The 23,575-nt window shown below is 38.2% G+C and overlaps 1 protein-coding gene across 1 annotated transcript in view; it reads left to right on the top strand.

Annotated features, from left to right (window-relative positions):
• bbs9 (Bardet-Biedl syndrome 9) overlaps nt 1–23,575 on the top strand; it is a 460,826-nt gene that overhangs the window by 15,607 nt on the left and 421,644 nt on the right. Inside the window, exons 2-3 of the mRNA XM_073871763.1 lie at nt 20,042–20,148; nt 20,601–20,751. Coding sequence (XP_073727864.1) covers nt 20,043–20,148; nt 20,601–20,751 — 257 coding nt within the window. The 5' untranslated portion in view covers nt 20,042. The remainder of the gene's footprint in view (nt 1–20,041; nt 20,149–20,600; nt 20,752–23,575) is intronic.

Genomic DNA, 23,575 nt, shown 5'->3' with positions numbered 1-23,575 from the left:
TATAAACTTTACACTACTATAAATTATACATTATAATATAGTGCAAAGACTAACTGTAAACACATTTTTTATATAACTTGAGTATAACTTTTTTGTCAGCATAGCTTTACAAAAATCTCACCAACTTGAAATCAAATGCCACAAATATTTAAAGAACATGCAACATTTCAAAAAAAAGGTGCACAATGCTAAATTTATTAAATATAATTTAACCTACATTAAAACAAAGTGCATGTGAACTTCACAGCAGCCAACTAAAAAAGTTTTGTTTTTATTTGGAGGTTTCTTTCCTTTTTTTGGCAGAGACTGGGGTAGCTTTTGGCACTGTGGGCAATACCATTTTCCCTTTGTGCAATCTTAACATTAATGCACGAGTAGTGAAACCACTTAATATTACATGTTGCATTATCACATAGAATCATCTTTCCAAACTCAACCTGGTCACATAAACACCAGTTTTTTTCTTGGTCACTGGCACTTGCAGCACAATCAGAACCATGTGATTCAGCTGAGGCAAATATTCCAGGTTGTGAGGACACAGTGGCAATGGGAAATGAAAGCCTTGTGTAAAACTTGCCAACTAACTCTGGCATAATTGTTCTTACTAGCACAGATGGCATAAATGTTCTTACTTTTCTGGCATATCATACCCCAGAACTCTTCATCAAGTAAAATTTGCTCAACATGCAAATCCTTTTCTGTCCAAACAACAAACTATGCTGATTCCAGTTGGCACACCCCAAGTTGAGTTTGCACAGGGTAGAAATAGTGGTGGTTTCGGTTAAGTGTCAGTTTCCCTTCACTGTCCTTCTCCAAGTAAGATACACTCTCTAACTTGTCACTTTTCACACAGAATGGACATTTCACTTCAATTACACTGACACCACAACAGTCACAGGAAACAATACCATCGGGAGAAGCACCCAAGAATGGCACACTTGGATTTAAAAGAAACCGGTGTCATGTACTTTCACGTTTTCATGAGCTTCCTTATGCACATCTATAAACATGTCACATGCTAATTTCTCATGATTACATCCCCAAGCTGTGGCTTTTGATGTGAATTTGTATGACTCAGGATAGCAAACACTTTTAATGAAGCTTTGTGATGGTTGTTTTGGATCAGTGCAACATGCAGTTTTCATTTTTGATGCTGTAATTCGACCAGCACGAAATCGAAACCACAATTTAGAGGACGCTTGATCCCTTGTAGGGGCCTCAACTGCCTTTGCTTGCTCCTCTGATACCGAAACGTCAACATCTTTGCACATAGACAATAGATCACTATAATCCATGTGAACTGCTTCATCCTTTCTCAATTCAGTCAACACAGGAGGGAAGTTTTCTCCAATCACTTTGGGGACAAAACTGTCAGAGTAAGGTTCAATAAGGGACAAAATAGCAGACTTAGATCCAGTTGTGCTAAGAGCACTGAATAATGATGATAGTTCATCACTGGTTGGTGGTGTTGTTTTCTTAACTTTATTAGTAGGAAAATCACTAGCACTTTGTTCCTCAAGTGACGGTCCATGAGCAGCATAATTCATCTTGCCAACTCTTTTACTTGAGATCTCTTTGTTACAGTGAAGTCAATCTTTTGGCATTCCCTGTATTCCACCTTTGACAGTGCAGTAGGCAACAGCCAATATGCCTTTTCTTGCGTCACTGTCTTTGAGTCCCTCAACTTCACTGTTTCTTCAATGAGAAACAATGCAGCAACATATGTGCATGTTTCTCTGAGGCCAGCCATACATGTGCAGTGGGCTCCAAGTATACGACCAGACTTCTCAGCGATTATCCAGGGTTCGAGGGGTGTTTCTCGGATTGATTGAGAATGGAGTACCTGAAATAAAAACAAGAAAACCAAATATAAGACTAACAAAATAGTTTCTCACCACTTTTTTTTACATCAATAAATAATAACATGTAGGCTTATCTGCATCACTGATTCATAATTAAGGCATCTTTAACTGAAGGGTAGGAATATATAGACCATTTCAAAAGATGTAAACAACACTGGTCCAAAAACACTTCCCTTTCAGTTTGTGGCTGTTTTTTATTTCACATATATCATTGTCTTTAATTCAATTACATTTTATTTATATAGCGCTTTTCACAATAGTTAATTGTTTCAAAGCAGCTTTATATTAATATAAGCAGTAAAAGCACAGAAAAACGACAGGTATCACAACATAATACACGATAGCATAAGCAGTCAAATTTTCAATCTACCTATCTCAGTACGCTTATTAAAGAAAATCATAATAACCCTCGTTTCCTCTTTAGCACAGTTGCAAAACTGACAAGAAACAAAGAACAAACAGAAACCAATAGTAAACTCAAACACAATAGTAACGATTTCATGAACTTCTTTTCTAACAAAATTACGGCTATTAGGGAAAACATCGTAACTACCCAAGCAGCCATCACTCTACCCATTAGTTCACTAAACACTAGATTACCATATGAACATCTTGATTCATTTAAACCTACTACAATAGATGAGCTCTCTAAACTAGTCACATCATCCAAATCATCGTCCTGTATATTAGACCCCGTTCCCACAAAACTACTTGAAGTATTCCCTGTAGTGTCAACCCCGGTTCTAAATATCTTTAACTCATCACTAAAAATAGGATACGTTCCAACAGCTTTCAAGCTAGCAGTTATTAAACCGCTGATTAAAAAACACAGCTTGATCAGAGAGAGCTTAATAACTTTAGACCAATCTCAAATCTCCCTTTTCTTTCGAAAATATTAGAAAAAGTAGTGGCAAGCCAGTTACGCACATTCTTGACAAATAATAGTACGTATGAAAAGTTCCAATCAGGATTCAGGCCCCACCATAGCACAGAGACAGCGCTGCTTAGAGTTACAAATGACCTCCTGTTAACATCCGATCGTGGTGAAATCTCAATCCTTATATTACTAGACCTTAGCGCAGCCTTTGACACAATAGACCACACAATCTTACTCAATAGACTAGAAAACTATGTTGGTATCAGTGGTCAGGCGTTAGCCTGGTTTAGGTCGTATCTAACCAATCGCTATCACTTTGTTTATGTAAATGAGGAAGAGTCATATCACTCCCTGGTTAAATATGGTGTACCGCAGGGATCAGTTTTAGGTCCTATCCTGTTCTCATTATATATGTTACCTCTAGGAGACATTATCAGGAAACATTACATAAGTTTTCACGGCTATGCGGATGATACCCAGCTTTACATCTCCTCACATCCCAGCGAAACACACACGTTTTCTAAGCTAACAGACTGCATTAGCGATGTTAGTGACTGGATGGCACATAACTTTCTTAAGCTCAATTCCAATAAGACAGAGATGCTTATTATTGAAACGAATCGCTACAAACATAATATGTCAGATTACAAGTTGCACATAGATGGCTGCACTGTGGTACCATCTTCCTCAGTTAGGAACTTAGGTGTGATGTTCGACAGCAATTTATCCTTCGATAGTCATATCGGCAACGTCTGCCGCACAGCATTCTTCCATCTTAGAAATATCTCAAAAATACGCCATATACTGTCTACATCTGACGCAGAGAAGCTTATCCATGCTTTTATGACCTCTAGAATAGACTATTGTAACTCGCTACTTGGGGGATGCCATGCAAATCAGGTAAACAAGCTGCAGCTAGTTCAAAACGCTTCTGCAAGAGTGCTTACTCGATCTAAGAAGTATGACCACATAAGTCCTATTCTAGCATCTTTACACTGGCTACCAGTTAATTATCGCATACAATTTAAAATATCACTTACCACCTACAAAGCCTTAAATGGCCTAGCACCCTCATATCTTAGAGAATTACTATCAGAATACAATCCATCACGTGCACTGCGTTCGCAAAACTCTGGTCTCTTAGTTATCCCTAAAATATCAAAAGTGTCTAAAGGTGGAAGATCCTTTTCCTACTTAGCCCCTAAGCTCTGGAATGATTTACCAACCGTTGTCCGAGAATCAGACACAATAGATACCTTTAAATCTAGACTTAAAACTTTTCTCTTTAACAAGGCATTCACATAACTGTTTTAGTAATGGTACTCGTCTCACAATAGATAGCTTGTACAACCTGATAAATAAATAAACTAAATCCTCATTTTCGTCAACATTTCAAAGCATGGTAAATGCTATTAATAAACTTAAGAAAATGTTTAATCTCTCCTTACTTGTTTACATATGTGCAGCAAACCATGAGCCTAGGCATAAACTTTCAAAAACAAATGTCACGTATAAAATAGAAAAGGCTACATATAAGGAAAAGAAACGCTACTTTGTGCACATACAAACCACAATACAAGGCCAAAACTTCAACACTTCACCAATAAAACCCCGAATCGGGCCATTAATTGCCAAGTGCAGGGGAGTGATTGAAAATTATGTATGGCATTATGTTATCACTTGCTCGGCCCTCCACCTGAGGTTTCTGAGTCGAGTAGGGGAGTACTGTGAAGCCCAGACAGGCATCAGGGAGATGGCTGGCGCAGTCACGTCCCCGTCTCCCCTTTACTCCCTTGCTCGTCCGGATTTCAATAAAGCTGGGTGGGTATAGATTTGTGGTGTTAAGCCCACTAGTCGGGGGCGGGACTTCAGTCCTTAAAAGGGTGTCACTGCATCCATTTCCTAAAACATTCGCATTTTTCTCGTTCTCCCTAAACCAAACTGTGCAGAGTCTGTTTGTGTATATGTACATGTGTATACATATCAAACTGTGCAGAGTCTGTTTGTGTATATGTACATGTGTATACATATGAATGGCCCCTACGCTAATTGGGTTTTGTTTTTCTTTCTTCATGTCTCGTCCTTGTCTCCGAGGACACTGAGATAAACAGACCCAGTTCCGGTAAATGTGAAAGTCGGCACACCTCTGACTCACCGGCAGACCGTCAACGTGATGCCCAGCTGATACATGACCAACGACCACCGGCAGAACCCACTTTACCTCCGCCTAATCTCCTTAATCGTTTCAATGTATATATAAATATATCTCCCAAGGGTTTTTCCCTCCTAAGACTTTTTTTTTACTTCCCCGGCTGAGCCTGGGGTTTTTTGTTCTCCTAGGGGGTTTTTCAACCCGGGGAGGCAGCCTTCTTGGGCTTAACTTAGCACCCTCTTCTTTACGTTACATTAGCAATACGCACGCTTATAATGTTGATTCATAGCCGCAGCAAATTTAGCTGCTTTTGCTATCGTGTATTATGTTGTGCTATCTGTCGTTTTTCTATGCTTTTCACTGCTTCTATTATTGTAAAGCTGCTTTGAAACAATCACAAATTGTGAAAAGCGCTATATAAATAAAATTGAATTGAATTGAATTGTTCTGCGCATGTCCTGAGCACACGTCCTGAGATATTATCCGGTCCCGCAGCCTTATGTGTGTTGATGCGGCTCAGTGTGTTGCAGACATCTGCAAAGGAGAGTGTGGTTGGCAATTGGATAGCTGAGGGTTTAAACTTAGTGGCAGTTTCATTGTTGTCTCTTTCAAAGCGAGCATAAAAATAATTCAGCTCGTTCAGGAAGTTGACATCAGTGGTTACAGGGGTAGAATGAGAGGGTTTATAGTCACTGATGACCTGAATACCCTGCCACATACGTCGAGGATCAGAATTGGTAAGGTGTCCTTCTATCTTCGACTTGTAGCAGAGCTTAGCTTCTTTGATGCCCCTCTTCAGATTTGCTCTGGATGTGCTATAGGCCTGTGCGTCTCCTGATCTGAAAGCAGTGTTACGTGTCCTCAACAGGAGTCGTACTTCCCTATTCATCCAGGGCTTCTGATTTGGGTATATGATAATCTGCTTCTGGGTTGTAACACAGTCAGTGATGTTATTGATATAATCCAGTACAGAGGAGGTGTAAGAGTCAATGTCCGTGTGAGAGCCGCTGGTGGCTTTAGAAGCAAACATACTCCAATCTGTTTGTAAGAACCTTTCCTGGAGTATTGAATCTGCCCCCATAGGCCATACCTTGATGGTCTTAACTACTGGCTTCACACGATTGATGAGAGGTACATATTTAGGAGTCAAGAACAGGGAGAGGTTATCCGTCTGACCCAAATGGGGGAGAGGTGTTGCGACGTAAGCTTCAACAATGTTTGTGTAAACATGGTCTAAGGTTTTATTTCCTCTGGTGTGACAGAGAACATGCTGGTGAAATTTTGGTAGTACTGACTTTAAGTTTGAATGATTAAAATCACCTGCAACAATAAATGCAGCTTCAGGGTGAACCGTCTGTTGTTTGCTGATGGCTGCATAAAGTTCTTTCATTGCAAGCTTAGCATCAGCATCTGGAGGGATATAGGCTGCCGTTAAAAAAGTGGAAGTGAACTCCCGTGGTAGATAAAACGGTCTGCATTTGACCATCAGAAACTCAAGGTTAACTGAACAGTGACTCCCAACAACGGCAGAGTTTGTGCACCAAGCTTTATTAATGTAAATGCACAATCCACCACCCCTGGTCTTGCCGGAGCCATCTAACGTTCTATCCGCCCGGAATATGTCACGTCCCACTAACTCAATAGCGTTATCCGGTATTCCGCTATTTAACCATGTTTCCGTGAAAATCAGGACATTACAGTTCAAAAATTTCTTACTGTATGTGATGCTGAGTCGTATCTCCTCCATTTTGTTCATCAGCGACCGTACATTGGCAAGGAAAATGCTGGGTAAAGAGAGCCGATGTGGTGTTGACTTTAGCTTAGCTCTTAATCCTCCGCGCTTACCCCGCCTTTGTTTTCGGTCTCGCCGCCGTCTGCGAGCACTTCCGCCCGGCCGGGTAGAGTGCATAGCCTCGGGTGTTTTGGAAATCTCAGGAAGGAGTCGCAAATCGTCCATAAAACTGTCAGAAATCCGCGAACCAATATCCAAAAGCTCACATCTTGTGTACGATCTTAAGGCACAACTGTTTTGTACAAACAGATTCGAGATGAGCAAGAAAAATACCGCAATATTGCAAAATCTGGAGAGACCTCGAGCCTCGCGATTTACTCGCGCCACCATCTAATCTAAGAATCACCGGGTCGTCACGGATCCAAGACGAGGGAGCTATCTCGTAGGGATCTGCACCGCCTATCAGTCGTAATTTCTCCAAATATCTTCTAGTGGTCCAAGTCCTTCTCTATATTCCTTTGCATCTTGGACGCGTTTTGATGAGCTTTTCAGTTGTTATGTTGTGGCAAAAAGTCTTAGCTTGAATCTTTATTAGAAAAATACTCAGGAGACAAAGGTTCCAGGTGCCAAACAAAAATTACTTTATTCGCTCCAGCCAACAAAGTGAGACAATCAACACCCCTCAAAGAGGTGCTCAAAGATCATCTGCCCTCCCAACATCTGACTCCATTTTTATACTGTAAGATCAAACACTTTTTATCTGAGATAACGTACATTCTTTTCATTGGTCTCGGTCTACCACAATTAATTTTATTTGTTTGATGTAGCAGAAGTGCAGCTGAATCCTTCCTCATATCTAAAATGATATATTCTGCTTATTGGTTCTCATGGCCTTGGCCTAGCTTGCACACATACCTTATTGTTAATGTAGCGAAGTACAGCTGGATGAATTCTCTAATCTAAAATGACGTACTCTTGTTTATTGGTTGTTTCGACCTTGCTTCTCAAGATAATCGTGGCGAGAACAATCGGGGCATAGTCGCAGGATCGCACCTAGACTCTTTTAATTAGGAAACGAAAGTTAACTGAGAAAACGAAAGTTTAACTGGGTGTCTTATAGCCTTGTGTAGAAGCAACAGGCCTTAGGCCTAATATAATATTAATACAGCATATGATCAGTAATATACCCAACAAAAACTACTATAGTTTCGACATAGCAACATTCACTTAAAGCATCAAATTGTACTCTTCTCCATTGTACTCTGTTCAGTTGTTTACACCGAGTGCCTCCAAGATGGCCGCACATACGGGTTACCACCCAGAACGTGACGTCGGTGAAAACCCTCTATCAATACATGCTGATAAACTATATTGTTCATTGTTTGTTTACTAATACTACCCTTTTGGAAAGTGTTACCAAATCATCTGATTAATTCATAAAAATAAATTATTATTAATAATAATCATAATAAATAATAAAAATAATAAAAAATAAGACCTATAGTTACCTAATCTGCCCTTTTCGTAAGTAAAAAAGCATGTACTTCATTTAAGTACACTTACAAAACAAGTTTGTAAAAATAAAGCACTTGAAGTACTTTATGGAATTGTACTTAAAGAGTTTGGTTTCAAAACGCGATAAATGGCATAAAAAAAGAGTTACTACTAAAATCAGTATTGTATCAGGCGGTGTTGGGTGTAACTAGTTACTAAGTAATTAGTTACTGTAATTTAATTACTTTTCTCTTAAAAAAGTAAAGGGATTACTCTTATTTTTCTTGTAATCTAATTAAAGTTACTTCTGATGTCACTAAATACTGTGTATGGACTCTAAGGGGTGGTTTCCTGGACAGAGATTATCTTAAGCCAGGACTAGACCTTAGTTTAATTAGGAAATATAATTCGTTTTAACAAACATGCCTTACTAAAAACATTACTTGTGTGCATTTTGAGGACAAACTAAGGGCACTGATGTATTTTAAGATATGTCGGTGCAAGATGTTTTCAGTTTGGACGGCTCTTATATTTATTTTAGTCTAGGACTAGTCTAATCCCTGTCTGGGAAACCGCCCCTATAACAATTATGTATACTATAATACAATAGTGGATTTAACATGGTTTAAGTTTACAATTCTCACTATTAACTGGTTGATTATTAGCATTAATATTAATGAGATGCTGACTGTTTATTAATACTTAAAAGCACATATTAATGCCTGATTCTGCAAAATCTTATTCTTCATCCTTAGGGGCTGATCACACCAAAAGCGTTTATGGCAGTTGCAGGCGCCTTTTTTGAATGATATTCTATGGGCAGACCATAACGCCATTTTTCAAGAAGCACAATCATTTTGCTGAACTATAAACACTACTACCCTGCTTTAACACATGAGTCAAACTTAGTTAAATTTTACTTCAAAACTCTACACACAAATCCCTACATTTCTCAGTGCTTACACCATGTGGTCATATGAAAAGCACTAGCATTCAAAACTGTTCACTCAAGTCAGCACAGCTTAGGCTCAATTAGCAAACAATTACCAAGCTGGAAACACTAAGGGGCGGTTTAACACACATAAAAATTTAACACACATAAATCAGATCCTTCAATAGATAAAAGGACCTAAATCAGTTCACTGAGTTTTGAAACAATAGATTCATAGAAAAATGAAGGAATAGGTCGAGGAGAAGGAGGAGGAAGAGGAGGAGGAAGAGGAGGAGGAAGAGAAGGAGGCAGAGGAGGAGGCAGAAGAGGAGGAAAAGGAGGAGGACATGGAGAAGGAGGAGGGAGATGACTTGGTGAAGGAGTAGGAAGAGGAGGAGGATGTGGTAAGGAGAAGGGAGAGGACATAATGAAGGGGGAGGAAGAAGAGGACGTGGTGAAAGAGGAGGAGGGAGATGAAGGGCAAGGTGACAAGCAGTCTCAGATGAAATTCAAGTCACTCTAGCTGACCATGTCCTTGTGCATGGTATGAGTATGAGGGAGGCTGGGTAATGAGTGCAGCCAAATTTGAGTCGCTTCACCATTGCCTCCATCATCAGAACCTTCAGGGAGAAAAACAGGTAGATGTACTTACAGTAAGACTGCCCTTTACAGTAACTTAAGAGTGCATACACTGTTGGATTGTGTTACTGTAATAAAGAAATGCATCAAATTGTCTTGCATACAGATAGACATATCAGTAGATGAATGCCAGGGGTGGATCATGCAAGAGGATTTTACCCTCCCTGTTTGGCTAGGACCAATATAGACTGTGATGTGGACGAGATTCTCTGGCCTGACCCAGAACAAAGACAGGATGTTGAGACAGATTTTTTTTTTACAGATGAGCTGTGTAACACATGAATGAATAAAAATGTGCTAATGCATACGTTGATTGTGTCTTTATTGGTCATGTGAAAAGGTTTTTGAGGGGGAGAACCAAAAGCAATTTACCAGTTTTGGATATATTGTTTTGAATTTATTGCACCAGTGTGTAATACTAAGTTGTAGTGTTTGTGTTTTTGAAACCTTGTGTGTGTTTTCTGAGGGAAAATGTTGGTCTTTCAGTAAGAGTGAATTGTTTTGAGTGTAGAGCTCTTCATTTTGACATGAAAATATGATGTTTGGAGTATTGTGTGAGGCGTTATGATATTGTGTTTAATGTTTTGAGAATGTGAGGCATAGTTTCAAGAAATGTGTTTAAGCAACCGAGAAAAACTGTAACATTACTATACATCGTTTAAAAGGTCTACGGGTTTAGCATCAGTGTATGGTCTCTGTTTTGAGATACAGATGCTCTAGCATCATAAATATAGTATTTTGTTACAGAAATCCAGATGACAACATGCAAAATATAAACGGGACTCCTTACCTTTGTGTTGATATAACGATCGCGAATCGAATCCAGCCTGTTTCAGATGTGTAAATAACCCATAAAAACTCTCCAATAAAATACATCCACTGACCATTTTTGTCCACAAATGCGTATAATCCGTGAAATATAGATATATTATCCATAGTTTACATCAGATTTCACATGAACGTCTTGTAATAGATTTTAATATACAATCTAAGGACTATTTACATTGTAACACTTGTATATGAGATTACATTCGCGTTCAAAACCGCAGTCAAACATTGTTTCTAAAAGTAGGTGGGAGTATAATGCATAATATCCAAACAGCGCTGTTAAATAACGTGACGTCATCTGACTCGCTCGTTCCTCCAATGACTTCATTAAAAATATTGGTAGACAGAACGTGTAGCCAATTAGATAACGAATCCAACAATCTTTGTGTGACGTTTTATTTCCTGGTGTGAAATTTTATACGCTTACATAAGGAAAAATAATAATAAGAACGAACGTGTATGTAAACAAAAATACTTTTATTTTGGGGCTGACTGGCACTTAGAAAAGGCACTAGTCTTACAAAAACTCTTGCAATAACCTATTGTTTGGGCCTATTGACCTCAAACGTGAAATATAACGTGGCTTTGGCATCATTGCATTTCTAGGTTTCACACACATATTTATCATTAAAATTTATTGTATTAAAAAAGATGTTATGCAAAAAAAATATTACAATATACTTCAGTCTCTCTAACTTTTTTAATTTTTATCTTAAAAAAAATTTGAAACCTGGAAAATGAAACTCAAAGTGTCTTCTATCTAATGATACCACATTATGCTTATACTCTAAATGGTTTAGTAAAAACAGCCCTTTTATTGAAAGTAGGTCTTTTCATGTTTTGGGCCAGAGTGCGGGTGCTTTTCAGGAGGTTAATAGTGAGAATTGGACCCTAAAGTGGGACCAGAATAATTGATGTACTTTTTTATATTATTTCTTCGAGCCATTTCAAGCCTATCCTTGTATCATGTACTAAATAGGATTTAGAAAGTAATTAGTAATAAGTAATTGAATACTTTTTGGAGAGAGTAATTTCTAAAGTAATCTAATTACATGATTGAATATGTAACTGGTATCAGGTCAGTTTTTAAAAGTAAATTCTTAATTTTACGCATAATACAATATCTGCCGTGTTCTCATTCTGTCATCTTTTCTCCCTTTTTTCCCAAAACGCAATGACGGCACTCCTGCTTTTCTGCAGAATGCAATAAATCCGGTCAACAAATCACAGTGCACCATTCCACGCATTGTAAACAAACAATGGCAGCGCGTTGAGTACACGAAATCCTAGTTTTCCTCATCTTGTAGTTTTTGATCAACAACTACGGGTGATGAATATTATAAATGAATATAACATGGCAAAGATGAATGCACATTTATATATTGATACAATAGATTTATAGCATTTTGAAAAAATTTTTTTTACCGTTTTTATAATAAATCTTTGAAAACCAAATGTTTTAATGTTTTTATTACCTGAAGATGCCATGGAAAAGTTTGTAACAGAAAATAGTAGTTTTCATCTAGTTACTTTCTTGGTATAGAAAACACGTTTTTACCGAAATCAGTCAAAATGGATTTATTGCGTTTTGGAACAAAACCCTTCACTTCTTTTTTTACCTGCACATACAGTATTGCAGATCTTGCCCTGAGTGTGTATGTCAAGCTCTCTGTGTGTGAGAGATATAATAGGCTTTAAATTTCAGCTTATGAATGGTCTTTTGTGTTGTGTTTGTTGCACATTTGATGCCTTGATTAAAGGGCAATAAAAATTAAATAAAAATCTCTACTCCTTTTAATGCAGCCTCTAAGTTAGTACTTTCCCTAGTTTCAGCAAAGCAGTTGCTAATAAAATTATAAAACCTATTTGGAGAGAAATATGTTTAATGTGACAAAATGTCAGTCATCATGTGATAACGAAAATATAACTAGGCCTAGACTAGGCAGTGTTTCCCACAGGATTTTGAGAGACTTGTGGCGGTGATGATGTCACGCGCTAATTAGCATATATGTGACATCATCACGTGTTTGCGTTTGATCGAGTGTTGGCACCTGAAATATGTTTCACTTCTACTCTTTGATCTGTCACGTTATATTGCATTTTAACACAACTGATTGCTATTATTTACATATCAGTTCTGTTGTCAGACATAAAATGAGCAGACTATTGCCCTATTCGGATGGGATTACTTTTACGGTTGCAGATGGCGTAATGTAATTTTACCACAGGACGTCTGTAATATTGATGGTCAATTCGTAGGTGATTAGAAATCTCATTAAAATTTTCAGATGTGGTTGGGTTAACTCGATTGCGCAGCAGGTCACCTCTCTCGTCATGTGCACGTTACCTTGCTTCCTAATATCAACATGACATTGATGAGAAAAACTCGAAACACTGTGTTTAATTTCAGTTTGGGGAGAACGTCAGTTTCAGGAACACTGGTGTGAGACACATATGTTCACTGGTTCATGCTAATGTATTCCTCTTAAATACAAGTGTCTCTTAAAAGTTTGTGTCGTGGTATTCAGGAACTGACTTGCTACTGACTTGTTTTTTCGCCTAGAATGCAAGTAAATGCTTAAGCGCTTTTATATTTGAAAGAAACCTGCAAAAAACAGGAAATTACGAAATGTACGTGTATGTATACAGCTGTTCTATAAATCACCATACATTTACATTGAAGTCTTACTGCTGTTGCTCTTTTCATCAATGTCTTGTGATGAGCCCTTTTTATTTAAATGCGAGTTTTATTGTCGTGTATAGCGCAGTTAATTGGGTGCAAATTCAGAAATATACAATACAATACAATACAATACAACTTTATTGTCAACCATGGTTGAAATTTGTCTTTGACCAGCAAAACCAGACACTCATACAAACACATAATACAAAAACACAGACATAACACTATATAAAATCACATACCTATTTGATTCATAAAACCGATTGCAGAGGGTACAAAGGATCTTTTGTAAATATTTGTCTTTGCTCTAGGCATTAAAAATCGTCTCCCAGAGGGCAATAAAACAAACTGATTACACAGAGGGTAAGTTGGGTCTGTAGATATACTCTCCGCTTTCAAAACACATCTTAGGGTGTAAACCTCACCCAGCTTGCTCTGTGGTCTGCCAATAATTTTACTAGCTGTAGTAGTAACTCTTGCCAGAGTATTTTTCTGCTTACAGTTTAGATGCCCATACCAAGCGATTAAATTATAGGTCAAAACACTTTCCACCAACGATTTGTAGGCTATCTCCAATATGTTTTGACTTACTCCAAACCTACTGATTCTCCGTATTAAAAATAATCGTTGCATGCATTTTTTCACAATATTATTAGTGTTATCCATAAAATTCAACTTACTGTCTATACATGTGCCAAGATATTTAAAATTATCAACAATCTCAACCGGGTGACCTTCTATCAATACCGGCACTATTGCAACATCCTGCCTAGTGCGACTTATAACTAGTTCCTTGGCTTTCTTTATATTTAATACTAGTGCACTATTGTTGCACCAGCCCAAGAGTTCCTCAACATATTTCAAGTATTTAGCTGACTCATTTATATCATCTTTTTTAAAAAGTCCCACTAGGGCCATGTCGTCTACATACTTAAAAAGTTTAAAATTGGAATTGTTAATCATAAAATTATTAATATACAATGAAAATAAGACAGGTGATATGACACTTCCTTGAGGGGCCCCCGTATTAACAATACATTCATCTGACATCTGTCCATTATACTGTACCCTCTGAGTACGGGACAACAAAAGGTCCTTAATCCATAAAATCAGATACCCGTTCACACCAATGTATATTAACCGTTCTAACAGAATATCGATCCTCATTGTATTAAATGCCGATGTGAAATCTAAAAAAAGAATTCTTGCATAAGCATTTGAATTTTGTAAATGGAAGGTTAGAAAGTTCATCATAGTTAACACAGCATCATCAGTGCCCCTATTTCGTGTATATGCAAACTGCAGGGGATCAACACTTGAACCAACAGATGACATGAGATATTTAACAAGAATTCTTTCCATAGTCTTACATAACACAGATGTTAACGCTATAGGGCGAAGATCATTCACAGTATGAACTAAAGGCCCTTTGGGTAAAGGGATTATCAAACTTTCTTTCCATGAGGGAGGTACAGTTCCAGCTTGCAACAAAGACTGGAATAGCCTTGTCAAAACACATTTCAGTTGGTGACAGCAGCTCTTTAACACTTTACCACTAATCCCATCAGGCCCCCTAGCTTTACCAGGCTTTATCTTGGAGATGGAAGCAACCACATCCAACTTCGTCAAATTAATAGGGGCACTATATGGGATGGTCTGACAAATACTATTACAGTTCAAACTACTCGCCTCAGTGTCAAATCTGTTAAAAAGTTGTTAATATCATTGATAGGCATAGTAATTGGTAGATCACTACGCTTTTTAACATTCCTACCCATCATAATATTCAGACCATCCCACGCTTGCCGAACATTACCTGTAGTAAAATTGCCCTCAATCTTATTCCTGTATTGTAATTTAGCTTCCCTCAATTTACCCTTTACAACTCTTTTACACTCTCTATAAATAATAAAATCACCACTACAAAAAGCTCTCTTTTTATCATTCAGACACCTTTTTAAATCTTTAGACACACACGTCTTATTATTAGGGAAAATTCTGATCGTTTTAGTCCCAATTATGTTTTCCTCACAAAACTGTATATAAGCTGAGATTGTGTCTGTTATTTCATTCATATCATTTCCAGTATCAAAAAACAATTCCAAAACAGTGTCATCAAAACAATCTTGGAGCTGCTCAACAGAATTATTTGTCCATACCTGAATGTCCTTGGTAACCACTGCTTGCTGCTTAAGTTTGCTTCTATATTTCGGCAACAGATGTATAACGTTGTGGTCAGATTGACCCAAAGGCGGCCGACACAAGGTTTTATATGCGTCATTAACATTTCCATAGCAGCAGTCCAGGATGCGAGTGGATCGAGTTGGGCAAGTAACATATTGCTGCAAAGTAGGCAGATAATCAAGCAAACTACACATATTAAAATCTCCTAAAATAAAAACCGGCTGTTCGGTAGACCGAGACAGAGCGCAATTATAGCTCTCCGCTAATCGTTCAGCAGCAATTTCCATATTCGGACCAGGAACATAAGTCAGGATAATAGTTATTTGACCGAATTCTCTCGGCAAATAAAAAGGTCTAAATGACACAGTTAAAATTTCATAGTCCGGGGTACAAATCTTCTCTCGAATGCAAAAGTCCTTTGCCCATTTATTGTCAACAAAGATGCATAAACCACCTCCAATCGACTTGCGTGACTTTTCCTCATCTCTGTTGGCTCTAATGATAGTATACCCATTTAACATAGGATCCGGATGGTTTTTTAGCCAAGTTTTTGTTAGACAGAGAAGATTACTCATTCTAAAATCACAGTCAAATGCCACTCTTGCAGCCAGTTCATCCAGCTTGTTGTTAATTGAGCGGACATTAGTCAATGTGATTACCGGCAGTGGAGGTTTATTTCCCCGGCGTTTAACCCGTTGTTTCACACCTCCTCTAGATCCTCTTTTCTTAGACTTATTCTTCTTAACTGATCCATGGGAACGAGGATCTCGACTTATATCATGGATAGCCTCCCGAAGTTGTTTATCCTCAACAATGCCGCGATGCCGCATGGATATGAGATCCTCCCTCGTATAGATGAGAGAATACACAGTAACTGTTACACAAAGTTACTACAAAACACGTGCGCAGGCATACCGCATCATAGAGAGGCAGAGAACGGGTGTGTGTGTGTGGGAAACACTAATGCTAACCTTTCGTAAAGTCATCGCCGTCTTCTCTGTCACTAAAATCTGTGACTGTTGACGTTTACGCGAAAAAGAAAGTATACGGATGAACGGACATTGAAAACAGCACCACCTTTTCACTGTTATGTGTGAGAGAGAGGCGCGCGCTGCATGCAACATATAAAGGGAGGGGGCGCGCTGGGTGCTTGCAACAATGAATTAAGGCGTTTTTAAACAGTAAAATATAAATATAAATGGGGATCATGAAAAATCTATTTGTGGTGGCCAGTGCTGATTCCGTGGCAGTGCGCCACGAGTAAATCAATGTATGGGAGACACTGCTAGGGGTTCTGAACCATTTGCAACTTACGGCCCACCGATGACCGTTTAAAACACCTTTCTAAACATGATAGTATTAACGCAGAATAACAAAAACAACAACAACAACAATGCATTGTGACATGCCTTTTGCATTACTAAAGTCACTAAAGGTACACCACATAGGTGTCATTTTGAGCAGAAAAAAACATTTAGGGCCCTATCATACACCCGGCGCAATGCAGCGCAATGCGCGACGCAAGTGTCTTTTGCTAGTTTCAACCCAGCTCAATTATCATTTTTACGTTTAGCGCCATGTTGTTTAAATAGCAAATGCATTTGCGCCCAATGTTGCGCCTATGGGCATTCTGGTCTGAAAACGAGGTGTGTTGAGGTGCATTGTTTGGCGCGTTGCTATTTTGAGGAAACTAAAATAGACTACACCATTGACCAACTAAAACCTAGTCTAAAGTCTATGGCACAATAGTGTTTTTGTTATTTAATGAGCGCATTAGAAATATGCGCCTATAAACGGGATGACAACGCGTGTTTGCTTATCACACACATGGATGCGCAGCAGCACAAAAAACTTTTAAATATGAAATATCAAAGGATTAAAATGTAAAAAAATGTCTCTTGGTGAAAAATGAGGACGATTATGAGACGTTAGAAGGCATATAGAGCTGCTTCACCTGTAGTAAATGTTTTGCTTTAAACAAATGCATCTGTTTTATTTATTCAGATTTATTGTATATGATGACTTTGTACTTGTGGATATGGTGAGATGAGAATTTTTTAAAGTAATGCTTTAAAAAAAAACATGGCGCTGTCCGAGTGCTGAAACGCTTTGGCTCTGCACGTTTGTAAATTCTTTATCTCTTGTTTGTATTTTTAGAGTACAAACCTTTTCTTGCATATTTGCAAATTATTTTATTTAGATTACATGATTATGTAGGATTGAATACATTTACAGCAATTAAAAGTCTTCTATTTTTACTTCCATGACTAAAAGAAAACGGCTTTTAAAGGGAAACCAGGCAAGTCTGCGTATGTAATATTTCTCTACGAGCTCCCCCTAGTGTCTGAAAGTAAATGCTTTCAAACACACTGTCGTAAAAACGAACTGCTGTCCCTCCCCCCTCGGAACCAAGTTTATCAGCTTATTTCCAATCCAGTTATGTTTCCCTTCCGTCAAGGGTTTTCGATGCTTCTTCCCCGGCTCTGCCATTTGCAACAATCGCTAGCCGTGTTTAGCTCGCCTGCCTCTGTGTTGTTTGCTGTAAAGTGATACTGCTTCTTGCGATATCTGAGACTTTGCGAGACTGAAGGACACCGGGTCGGATACAGCGAAGTTCCAAGTGGGGTATTCTTCCTTCGAATGAAGAGAGACTTCATTCGTCCGGTAATGAGTCATTTAACCATATACCGACTTACGAAGATGATTTATTAACATAAAAATGCTGCCCCATTAAATGTGTCCCTTTAAAGGTTTTAATCCCAAAAAAATAAAATTTCAATACAAGTGAAAACAACACAATTATTTAACATTAATCTTAAATTGGGGGTCTTCTTCTTCCACTTAGTTTTTAGTTTACAAAGTCCGTCATCTAAATAGGGATTAAACATAGCGCCAGCGCAACTGGCTTTTAAAGGGGATGAGAGCTGAGACTCTCATTGGTTTATTGCACGTTACGCCCAAAACACACCCATTACTTATTACTAGGGGTGTCACGATTCTCCAAATCCGCGATTCGATTACATTTTCGATTCTAATGTCACGATTCGATTCGATTCTCAATTTTTAATTCATTTTTTTGAAAGACAAAAAATGAAATGCCATTATTATTTATTATTATTATAATTTCACAATAACATGCACATTGCGTGCTTTTCCTTGCATGGGGGGTTTGTGGGCTTCACTTTACGTTAGAGAGCTTCTAGAGAGAGGATTCCTTCTTGCACACACATGGACTTAATACGCGCGTCTTGGACTCCTAGCATCTGAAATAAAACCAGTGCGTCATAAGCAGCTGTGCTTCTCTCTGTCTCATGTTTAAAATATAACCCGCTGCATCTTGGTGGCTCTCTCTCGCATGTGCAGAGAGCTGGGCTCTGTCCAAAGGCAGAACACTAGGTAGTGATCCTGTTTATGATATGCATTTCAAGAAGTTGTAGCAATACATCCCTTGTGTTTAAAATATAAATCGCGTTCCGATGGACCAATGTTTTTAAAGGCACCTCTGAGAGGTTTATTTTCCCCCGGACGTGACATGGGGGCGTGGCAGCATCGACAGTCCCATTTTTTAATTCGAAGTTCAAGGTTGTGACTTAATTTCGATCGATTTCGATTTAAAATCGTTGTTAAATTAGCAAAAGTGGAATCGGACACGCCCGTTTAGGCCGTGCGCTTTAGACAATGCGCTTAGTAGGCTTGTTGCGATAGTCGGTGAAACTGTGATTAGCGGTGCTTCAGCCTCTCACTGGTTAGATTACTTGCCCATCGCGACACTGCCTTTCACCATCGTTTCGATATTTTCTTGTAATTAAATAATTTAGTTTCGTTAGAGAGAGCAAACACTAACAACTAAATGTGTTTGCTGCCTGAATTCAGGAGAGTTAAAGGAACAGTATGTAGGATTGTGGCCAAAACTGGTATTGCAATCACAAAACTTGTGGCTAAAACAGGAACTGCAATCACACAAATGGTGGCCAATACCCAAAATGACAACATAAACATCAGTTGAGGGCTGCAGCTCCACTTTTTAAACGACAATATCCTGGCCAGACCACTGTTGTCAGTGATATAAGTATTTGAAATGAAAATGATTTCTTAATGTCTAGTGACATATCAGGGCCATTTTATGATTAATTGATATAAATTTCTTGCATACTGTTCCTTTAAACACGCATCACATCACAGAGCTTGTTAACAGCACGTGTAACACTAATGTTATACAGTACAGTAAGTAACGCAGATCAGCCCACCATTAAAACACGACAAATAATAGGATTTATAATAAAACTTACTTTAAAACATCAAAAGTTTAGTGCTTTAAAGTCCAGTGCTTCCCAATCCTGGTCCTCGAGCCCCCCTCCCAAAGAGTTTTAGATGTCTCCAAATTTAAAACACCTGCATCATGCTCAACAAATGCATCATTTAAAATCTGCTAATCATATAAATGTATTAACTGACATTGACAAACAATGAATGAGAAATATATTTGTGTATGCAACCCCCCCCCAAAGCTGTAAACCTAGGGGAAACACTGGCTTCATATTAAATATTATTATATAACACTATAATTATTAGGTCAAAGGAATATGATCTTAACAGAACTGTTTTTTATATTATACGCAATGAAGTCAGCAAAATATGATGCTCTTGTCTGTTTTACAGGATGTCTCTTTTCAAGGCACGTGATTGGTGGGTCTCAGTGGTGGGTGAGGGGGAGGAGTTTGATCAGGGTTGTCTGTGTGTTGGAGATGTGGATAACAGTGGATATGGTGAGTAGTCCTTATAGGCACGTTACAATGCCTTCATAACTTGAATGTTACATATTACAAATTGTATAAATAGTAATTTAAATATAAAATAATAAATACATATTTTCAGTGAAAGCAATTCATTTGCCCATCTGATTCACAGATTTATTAAGTATTAGTTGGCTTATGAATCTTGGGATTTCATTTATTGAATAGTTTGGTAGCAAACATTGTTTTGGGGGAGGATACGAAGCTTGAGCATTTAGAATGGCTGTTGAATCTGTCTGTGTAATGAACCACATTGGGCTGATTCTACTAGCCTCAACTCTATGTTTGTGGGTTGGTTGGCAGTAAGACCTCTGTGGCTCAAAATTGATCCACCCAAATTGGTCCAAATTGCAATGCTCTGCCACAGAGAAATCATGATGATCTTTAGCTAACGCTGGCTGTATTTATATTCCTGTCTGATCCAGATAAGGTTGTTGTGGGAAGTTACATCGGGATATTACGCATTTTCTCACCCCATCCTGCTAAAATAGATAACCCCACAGATGTTAACAGCCAGCTACTGGAGATGCAGCTACCTGATTCGATCATCCAGGTGGAGATGGGCAAATTTGTCTCGTAAGTCTAACATCTTCTGCATTTCAAATTGGGCTGGGGGATATGGCAAAAATGCAATCTTGATTAATTCCAAAACAGCAATTTCAAATTTAGGGAAGTGAAGGATGCTATTCTTAAGGATCTGTAAGGAATAGATTTTTTGCAGCCACTACAGTCATGTGGTCCAGTACTAATATGGCCAAAGTAGGATTGGCTACTATTAAGGCCTGTTCTGGTGTAGTCAGTTTATTCTGATTGCATTTTATTTTCAGTTATTTATTTAAACGCTTTATTGTGTTTATATCTTATGCAGAATTTTCAGTTTTTGAAATATATATCAGGGCTCGCAAAATCGCTAGCCCGACGTCCCGGGGCTATTGCATGTTCCACTCGGGCTACCAGAATGTATTTTCCCCTGCCCGTCGGGCTATTATTAACTGAGTGTCCACACACAAGTTAATTGCTCACATTTGTAGATTTATTTTACAGTAACTGCTTCATTTAAATTAAGCAGAAATCCAAACAAACAGCCTACTTGCGTATAGCAGGCAAAAACCTACGTAACGTTACGTCTTCCCTCCGGCAACACAGGTTACCCAAGGAAAGGTTTCTATCTATATTCTGTAAACCATCACCAACAGTGACCCCTACTGGACACGCGTACATGACAATGTTTTAAGTAAAATTTCTCTTACAATAAAATGTACAAAATAATACTTACATAATAACATACATGCATAATAACTTCAATCTAGTAAATTGTTTGTCTTTTTGCGGATTGAATGAAGTTTTAAATGTTTCGTATGAGAGCTTTAATAATACATATTAGACTTTATCTTTCCATTTGCTATGTTTTGTTTCTTTATGTGTTTAACCCTCCAGTATTATACATTAGCGACATTCTGTCATGATTATAGAACCAGTCTATTAGTATTTACCCACTGAAGAATTAATAGTACTAGATTTTCAGCCTGTATGTGGGTGCAGCGATGAATGCGCGCTCGCGTTTTACTTTAACTTTAAACTCGCAATCGCACAAGACGCTCTGGATCTGTTAAAGACAATTCCTCCGACATTTTCCTGTCAGAAATCCTCACATGAGTGAAATCTCACGTAACGTGATAGATATCTCATTGCGGTTTCATGGATAAAAGAATTTCTGTGGCTAGAACATGACATAGTAAATGACATAATGTTATGCCGGGTGTGTCGTCAGTTTCCCTTAATTTCTGACTCGTCAAGTGCTTTTGTTACTGGAACCAGTAATTTTAGGAAAGACCCCATTAAAACCCATGAGAAATCCCTGCAACACAAGAAATGCATTGGTGCTCAGTCTGCAGTGTCTTTCCCAGAACAAACGCCAATGGCAAAAAACATACAAAAAATAAACCAAGCACAACAAGAAGTCCTGAAAAAACTTTTCAGAACAGCATACTATGTTGCAAAAAGTGAATTACCATTGACAAAATTTAGCAGTCTTTGCAAACTTCAAAAAGCAAATGGCGTTGACCTTGGCTCCACTTGCAGAGAATTTATTGGAGCAATAGCACATACTTCCAGAGACCAGATTGAAAAGAAATTCAAGAAAGCAGGTTCTTATCAGTTCTTGCAGATGGTAGTACAGACACTGGTATAATAAAACAGGAGTTGGTTCATGACAGGTATGTAAGAAGTAATGGTGACATATTTACAAACATGATCAAATGTCAGCTAGTGTTGTGGTTTTCCTTTTCCTCAAATGAAACAATCTTCAGTCTCAGGTTTTGATTTCAGGAGATAGACTTTTATTTTTCCGGACAAATAAAAAGCCGAGTCCGCCCTGGTGAATCACCCAGAACCAGAGTGTGGTCCTGGGAGTATCCTCCAAAATCAGTCTGACCCTCTGAGCCATGGCTTGGTAAATATATAGGTTTTGGTTCCCTCCCCTCCATGCTTAAAACAATATGTTTCTGTTCAGGCTTGTAATTTGAAGAACCACATGACATTCCTCAGACCAGTGTTTCCGTCCCATTACCTATTTGACTCTAGCCTATTCATTATACTGAGACCCTCTGTGACCTTTGACATGAAACTATGTGTATATACACAGCTGGTTTGTAATAGTAATCTCATGGTAAACTCATGACACACATACTGCGTAACTCATGATACACAAATTGCATTTGATTATAATGGTAAACTCATATTCATGTAGATTGGGATTAAAATAAACTTCTTCACTAGTCAAGAGTGCAAATGCTGCATGTGTTTTAGAAGCTATTGATGAGGCACTGAACACCTTGGGTATTAGTGAGGAGACATGGAAAAATAAAGTAGTGTGTTCAAATTTTGATTTAGATTCAGTGATGATGGGAATGAAAACGGGAGTAGCTTGGAGACTCAAACAGAGGATAACCCACATTAAAACAATCAACTGTGTGGCACACAAAATAGAGCTAGCCGTGCTGGATAGCATGAAGGGCTGTGAGTACCTAGTGAAATTTGAAGATACACTGAAAACCATCTTTAAGATGTACTACTATTCCCCAAAAAAGCGAAGAGAACTGACAGAAATAAGTGAACTTCTAAATGAGAAAGTGGCACATTTCAGTGGACTAAAGAGCACACGATGGCTTCCAAGCAGACTAAGATGTCTAAAGGCTGTGGAAAATAAAGTCTGTTGAAAGTAATTACTATTACACTGTTGTTCATATGGATAATATGGCAGTATGAATTGATATAAAGTCAGAGGATTCTGCAATTGTTTCCTGCATTTCATGTTGTACTACAGCACTATCTTATCAAAGTGCAGTACCGATTTTCAGTATGACAACTTAAACATCACACGAACAAATCAGTTAGTTGA

Source organism: Misgurnus anguillicaudatus, chromosome 10 (assembly GCF_027580225.2).
Source record: "Misgurnus anguillicaudatus chromosome 10, ASM2758022v2, whole genome shotgun sequence".
NCBI lineage: Eukaryota > Metazoa > Chordata > Actinopteri > Cypriniformes > Cobitidae > Misgurnus > Misgurnus anguillicaudatus.
Note: the sequence above shows the minus strand (reverse complement) of the source record. Positions and strands in the feature narration are given on the sequence as shown.